We start from the raw sequence: 7703 nt of genomic DNA on the forward strand, positions 1-7703 counted from the left end.
TACATTAATTTTTGCGCCTTTCTTTAGGTATTTTGTTATCGGTTGGGCTACTTTCGCATAATCTTTTATGAATTTGCGATAATAACCTGTTATTCCCAAAAAACTTTTTATCTGTTTTTCGGTTTTGGGTAATTCTAAATTTTGGATAATTGTAATTTTATTTGGGTTTGGTTTCATGCCATCCTTTGTTATTGTAAAATGTGCCCTAAAAATTCTGTTTCTTTTTTAAGAAAATTGCATTTGTCAACTTGTATCTTCAAATTTTTACTTTCGAGAATTTCGAAAATGTCTCTTATTGCTTTAATATGCTCAGTTAAAGAAGTACTAAATATTAGTATATCATCTAAGAATACTACACAGGTTTTGTTAATATGATCTCTCAAGATTTCATTCATCAGCCGTTGGAATGTGGCTGGCGCATTTTTAAGACCAAATGGCATTCTCATAAATTCATATAGACCACGAAGAGTTACGAAGGCGGTTTTTTCTCTGTCTTCCTCCTTTACTAAAATCTGATGATAGCCTTTCGCTAAGTCTAATGTCGTAAAATATTGCGCTCTACCTAATTTGTCTAGAATTGAGTCTATATTGGGTAAGGGATATTTGTCGTCTAAGGTTATTTCATTAAGTTTTCTATAGTCGACAACTATTCTATATTTTTTTTCGCCTGAATTATCCGTTTTTTGGGTACGACTATAAGTGGGCTTGCATATCTTGAATGGCTTTTTCTAATTATACCTTGTTCCTCCATTTCTCTGATCTGTTTCCTTACTTCTGCTTCGTGTTGAGGTGGGTATCTATATAGCTTTGAATAGATTTGCTGTTGTGTAATGGTTTTTATCTCATGCTGAATTTCTGTTGTATTAGTTAATAAATCGCCTTCTCTAAACAATAATTTGTTATATCGGTTTAGTAATTTTATAATTTCACTACGTTCTTCATTATTTAAATGATTTAATTGAAGCCTTTCGATTTTAGAATCACCGGTTTCAAGCATGTAAATTTGATTAAATTTATATGGGTTATTAATAAAATAAGATATTTTTCCATTTAGTGTTATTTGTCCTTTTTCTATATTTATTTGGGCATTTAAAAAGTTTAATATATCGATACCTATAATGAAATCATAAGTTCTCCCTTTTAATGGGGTGATCTTCCAACGAATCCTGGCATTGTTAGGTAAATTAAATTGCTCCTGGCTTTTTGTGTGTACTTCATAATTTATTGTATCTTTATTTGTTAATGTACTAAATGTTATGGGATATTTTAATTTATGTATATCAAAATCATTTATTTCCTTATTAATTAAACTAAGACTGGCACCTGTATATATTAGTGCTACGTATTCTTTATTTACGATCTTTAATGTTATCTTTGGCAGGCATTCAGTGGCTGCCTCGTAAAAAAAATGGTATTATTAATTTCAGGTCCTTCTGGGCTTTGCCTACCTAAATTTAAGCGATCTTGGCCAAACTTATGATTAGGGTGTCCTGCCACTCGAGGATTGTTATAACACCTTTCAATATTGTCCACTTCCATGGGTTCCGTGCGGTTTTGTCTAGGCGGTTGCCAGCGAACTTGGTTGGAATACGGCCTAGCGTGTCCCATTTGTGGCACACGTTGGAACTGTCTTGGGGTGTTATTATTTCTTGCGTCATTTTGGAATCTGTATCTTCCCGAATTATTTAAAGGACTATTAAAAGCGTTTTGCTCTTCGCGCCTATAAAAATCATTAGTCCACTTATTTCTTTCTTGAAATTGTCGGTTATTTCTTTCATCCCTATTTTGATTACTATATATCCTATTCTGATTATTATACGATGTTTTATTATGAAATTGTCCTTTATGTTTTTCTTCTCTTCCGAATCTCTTGTATTCGGGTCTTATGCACGTGTCTTCAAACCTTCTTTGATTCATTATAAACAAAATATCTTTTAATTGTCTTTGTTCGTAAATTTTGTCGAGTAATGTCCCTTGGGTCATCTCTTTTATAGTATTCACTAACAAGCTGTCTATGTTTGTCAAGTCTATGCCAAGTTCACCATTAAATATACTATTAACTCGTCAGTTTTATACTTAATATTCTGAATTACAGTAATTAACTCACTTACCGTATTGACTCGTAAATTGGCAACTTGCTTGTAGATTTCATGAGGCTCTGTGTCTGGTTTATACCTCAATTTCAGTGTGTCTTTAATTAGTTTCCAGTTGTCCGGTTCCGGGATGTTGATGATTGCGTTTTTAGCTTCTCCTTGGATTGTTTTATAGTATATGGTTCTTACTGCTTCTTTTTTCTGTCCTTCATCTTCGAGCGTTGATATTAAATATTCTACGCTACTGAAGAATGAGTTTATTGTTGTGTCTCCGTGACCTGTGAATGCTGGAAGGTGGTTGATGTTCTTCAGTATTCTGTCCAGTCTGTGTTGGTCTTGTTGCTGCCTTTGTTGTAGATCTAGATAGGTCAATCTTAGTTGCTCGAGTTGCTGCTCCCTTCGTGCGAGCTGCTCTACTAGATCTACCGGAGCCATTTCTTGTTGGGCCTGCTCCATCCTTCTCTTATCAAATTCCTTCTGCCTGGCTTGCCGAATTTTTGTACCTTTCTTGTGGCTTTTCACTTGATTATCGTTTAGTGGTTAGTACACGAATTTCTGTGTATTCACTGCACTATTGAATAACCCTATATTTTGTGGTGTCCACTGTTCTTTGTAATGAAGAATTGTTCACTGCACTTTATCGCTAGTGGTGTTCAATTTTTCTTTTTATTGAATCAATGTTCACTCCACTTTATTTTTAGTGGTGTTCACTTTTTCTTTTTATTGAATCAATGTTCACTGCACTTTATCTTTTAGGTTATACGTATGTTAAGTTATACCCTGGAGGGTCCGGTCAACTCCTGAGTTGGCTACGGATTCGCAGGATTAGATTTGGGTGTTATAAAAAATTTTTAGTTTATTCACCGCCCGTATTTCGTTTCACTGGATCCTTTTACTTTTTAAAGGATCCTACCGACTGCGCCAATTTTGTATTCTACTCAAGCGGGAGAGAAAAAAAAATAAAAGAAAGAACGAAGATTACTTTTGCCTTGAAGGGCTTCTCAACAACTGATTTATTATATTTTCAATTATTACATTTAGACTTAAACTAATGTACATATGTATTTGCTTACTTTGCACTTAATATTTAATTTTACAAAATTGTTGTCAATATCTTATTCAGCATTTCCTTTCCCACACTTTTTCAAGTAAGTCAAACTGTTGCAAAACAGGAAATGCGTTTCCATTTACTTTTACTTATTGTTCATTATTTTAGTTACAAACTCATCAATTTCGTCTGTTTTACAATGTGAATTTGTCTTTGAAATTGAATATGTAACTCGCGCACTTATAATTTTATTGTCTGTTTGCTTACAGACGGAATCGTTGAACTCTTTATTATTATTATTTTTTTTTTTTCACCAAAAAAAAATGTTTACCACGTACTTTGGTAGGTCTGGAACAGAAAGTTCTTTGTCCACTGCTTTTTTTTTGTTGTTTGGTATAGTCGATTCCGTTGCCTTCGTTGAGTTGCTTTGATGCTGGTGAGTGCTGTTTGGTGCTTGTTACTGGCGAAGGTGCTGGCTTAAAAATTCTTATTAGTTTAAGAATCCTGCTCGAAGGACCACGTAATCATCGGATGGCGTCGCAGTTGTAAGAATTGAATGTGGTTCCTCCACGATCGCTCTGATGATATTTTTATATATTAGAAAAGAAGGAAGTGTTAATATCTAGTTGATATCATCTATATATCAATACGGAGAGCAAAATTCGTACCTTTTTTAGTAATCATGGTATAGTCAGAGAAAAAAGTTGAAACATATACCAATGGATAGCATATGTGGAGACGGTTTGCACAATGTATTAAAATAGGTACATAAGTGAATAGGTGCAGGTAAAATTAATCACACTATTTTACCTGTATTAATAGTGTGTTATATATTGTCGCACTGTAATGGCAACAGAGTTGTTTGTTTGAAATTTGCTATATACATACATATATAATAGAATAGTGTGAAGATGAAATACAAAACAATATTGCTATGTATATGTATACTAGCTTTAACCCGCGGCCCCGCTCGCGTAGGAGTAGTTTTTAGGGATTTAGGATATGTATATAAAAGAATTACAAACAATAATTTCGTAGCAGATAACTTTTTTTATTAATAACCATAATATTACAATACCCGGCATCCGTTGCTATGCTTCGTTGAATAAAATCAAAACAACTAATCAGAAAAATATCAAGCAAAATTATTTTTATTAATTTTCTATCTCAAACCGTTTTCGAACTTTGCATTTGAGAGTGAAGGCGCGGCCTAGGGGCTGTGGAGAGGGAGCTCCATCATAAAAACATGACTATAACCTTCATTGGGTGAAAATATGTATGTATAAACATTTTTACGTCATTTGGTGTTGTCGTTTCGTAGTGATGCACGGACAACGTACAGACATTCACCTTTATAGTATAGATTTTCGCATAATATCATAGAGTAGTGTGAAGATGAAATACAAAACAATATTGTTATGTATATACAGTGCACTCGCGATAACTCGAACTAATTAAAACAGGCGCTGTTCGATTTATCGAATTTGTTCGACTTATCAATTGAGTGTGCTATGTTAAAAAAACAGTCATCGATATCGATTTTTCGATCGATTGTTGAAAATGGAAGCCAGTAGAAAATTTCTGTAGTATAGTTTCGTTATACGAATTACATTTTGGTCCATTGGCTGGATCAATGGTGTCACATTCGGCGGCATAAACATAGTTAAAATTAAACCATCCTCGGACTTTAATTCGATTTCGTTGGGATGTGATGGGGCATTATCAATTAGAAGAAGAGCCTTCTCAGGTAGTCCCCATCTTTCAAATTTTTTCTTACCTAAATATTAAAGTCATTTAACTTGGTTAAAAAAATTGTTTTAATGAATCTGGATTTTACCTGCGGCACGAACGAATTATGAAACCAGTCTTTGAAAATCGCCGAAGTCATCCAGGCTGATTTGGAATTTTTGTACTCCACCGGACAGTTACATGTATTCAAAATGTATTCAGGAAAGTGTGATTGAATTTGACAGTGGTCTCATAAAAATAATATTATAACCCGAAAAACATATTATATAATATTTTAAAACAATTAATTGTATGTATTACATTTAAATCGCGAAATTTTTCCTTTAACGTAAAAACAAACTGTTTTCGTCAATTATTTTTTGTGCTCTATTTCTGGCAGCACTCCATTCCGACTATTAGTTGTTCCCAGGAATTGGCAATACTAAGAAGTATTGAAAGGAATTTCTAGGCGCGCTTTCAAACAAAAAGCGCATCTGGTTATCCATAATTGTAAAAATTTTCCTCGTGGAAGGTGGTTGTGCTTATTGTGATATTATTTTGATAAATATTGCCGCAGTGAAAAGTGGATTGTGAATAAATCGAGTGTAAATCAGGTATGCATATTCAAATTCTAACCAAATGTGATTTTATCGTTGTTTCATAAGCATTTTTAACGTTCTACGTTACCGGATTTATTCAGCAGTATTCTCCGTATATGTATGGAGAATGTTTATGCTGCTACAACAAAAACAACAACAACGTGTGAAGTTGCAGTTTTGTGGCTGCTCTGAAGAAATTGTGATATATTGTTAAAAATAGTGAAAATTGCGATAAAATAATATTTTCATAAAAAGTAAAAATAATAAATATAATAATATAATATTAATAATAATAATAAAATAATAATATAGAAATAGTAAAAATTTTCTTTTTTTCAGAAGATTATACATTAAATAAAAGCGGCAATTTCTCATCAATGAAAATATAACGTGAACTTTAAATAAGGTATTGTAAATTACTAACATAAACTTAAGTAGCTAAATACTAACTAACAAAAATTGTCTTTTTTTTCAGATCATACACGAAATAAATTTGTCTACATTCAAAATTTAAGTTGCAACAACAAAAGTGCATTGACTGACTTACTGCAAACATTGAAGAAGGTTGGGGTTGAAGGAATACCTTTATCCGCTAAAACTCTTTTAGGTACTAGTCGAGAAACAGTAGATATTGTAACAATAGCAGGAGGTGAGTTACTTTTTTTGGGACTTCAGTTTTTTTTTAAATCAAAATTTTTTTAATATTTGAGAGATGTAGATAAGGTTTATATAGATGTTGAAATTGATGGTCTGAAAGTATTTAAAAGTTCGAATCGGACATTATGGCCAATTTTAGGTTCTGTTGTAGGTTTTCCTAAAGAGGACCCTTTCATCATTGGATGCTTCTCTCAGTCGCATCACCGGGGACGCGGAAAGCGAGGAGTCCATGGAACTTGCTGCTATGATTCCCGTATTATCGGTGGAGCAAGTGCAGGCTGTTGAAGCCAAGCTGATAAATAAAGCTTACGCCGACGTAATGGTAACATAATAAAATGAATGCTAATATAATTTGAAAATAACACTTTTTCTTCCATATGTAGATTGGGCTTCTGGCAAGATCAAAAGGCACGAAAGGAACGGTTGACGGGGTTATGCGTTATCTATTCACAGATGACGCCATGTACAGCTTTAACTTAGAAGGAAGAGCAGGAAAGATTCCACTTCTTAGACTTAAGTCGGTTGAACTTATATTTGGTAAGAGCAAAAAGAAGAGTACCTACGAGTTGCTAACAATTATTTCATTTATTAGACCTCTTTTCAGAAAAAAGAACAAAAGAAGATATACAAGGCGCTATTAGAAAGTATGTTCGTTTAAGCCACAATATATGTAACCAACAAAAAAAATTTTAATTAATAAAACTTTAACTCTTTAAATCTGTAAATATGTAAAATCTGTATATATGTAAATGAAAATTCTTAGTTTGTAAACAAGAAATGAAAAAATATATATATTGTATTATTATTAGAATAAATTTAAATATGTAAATATATATGGTTCCATATGTAGAAGTCCACGCAAGTGGGGAAAGTTACTGGAGGATGGTTCCATGTGTAGTAGTCCACGCAAGTGGGGAAAGTTACTGATCGCCATTCACTTGGGAGTAGCCAGGACGACTCTTCTACATATGGTTCAAGCAGCTCACAACGTCCGGGAATGGCCCACGTATCCTCTGGTTAGCTTCCGAACACCCGTTCGGGAGTGAGCTAACGTGAGAAGGCGAGGCATTCCAGAGAGAGAGTAAAGACTGACATCACTGCCATCCAAGAGATGCGATGGACGGGGCAAGGAAAGAAAACCATAGGACCTTGCGACGTCTACTACAGCTGCCATGTAAAGGAGCGCAAATTCGGTGTCGGATTTGTTGTGGGAGAGAGACTTCGTCGCCAAGTACTGTCGTTCACTCCGGTGGACGAGCGTCTCGCAATAATCCGCATCAAAGCGCGATTTTTTAACATCTCGCTAATTTGCGCCCACGCCCCGACGGAAGAGAAGCACGTTCCGACCAAAAATTCCTTCTATGAGCGCTTGGAACGCTCCTATGAGCGCTGCCCCCGCCACGACACAAAAATCGTGCTTGGCGACTTCAACGCCAGGGTGGGCAAGGAGGGAATTTTTGGTCCCACAGTCGGAAAATTCAGCCTGCACAACGAAACATCCGGTAACGGACAGAGGCTGATCGACTTCGCCGGGGCCCGAAACATGGTAGTCTGCAGCACCAGATTCCAGCATAAAAA

At 34.7% G+C, this 7703-nt stretch overlaps 1 protein-coding gene across 2 annotated transcripts; it reads left to right on the plus strand.

Annotated features, from left to right (window-relative positions):
* The first annotated feature begins 5956 nt into the window (after positions 1-5956).
* Positions 5957-6854, plus strand: LOC128869166 (uncharacterized). 2 transcript variants are annotated; one of them, XR_008455214.1, is made up of 4 exons: positions 5957-6117; positions 6265-6447; positions 6509-6662; positions 6718-6854. XR_008455214.1 is itself a non-coding variant. In XM_054111666.1 (3 exons), the coding sequence occupies exons 1-3, from the start codon at positions 6355-6357 to the stop codon at positions 6816-6818; spliced, it is 348 nt and encodes a 115-aa protein (XP_053967641.1). In that variant the 5' UTR covers positions 6119-6354; the 3' UTR covers positions 6819-6854. The 2 variants fall into 2 exon arrangements, 1 of the variants encoding a protein (XP_053967641.1); XM_054111666.1 differs by lacking the exon at positions 5957-6117 and having other exon boundaries at positions 6119-6447.
* Positions 6855-7703: the final 849 nt, after the last annotated feature.

This window comes from Anastrepha ludens, chromosome X (assembly GCF_028408465.1).
Source record: "Anastrepha ludens isolate Willacy chromosome X, idAnaLude1.1, whole genome shotgun sequence".
Classification (NCBI taxonomy): Eukaryota; Metazoa; Arthropoda; class Insecta; order Diptera; family Tephritidae; genus Anastrepha; species Anastrepha ludens.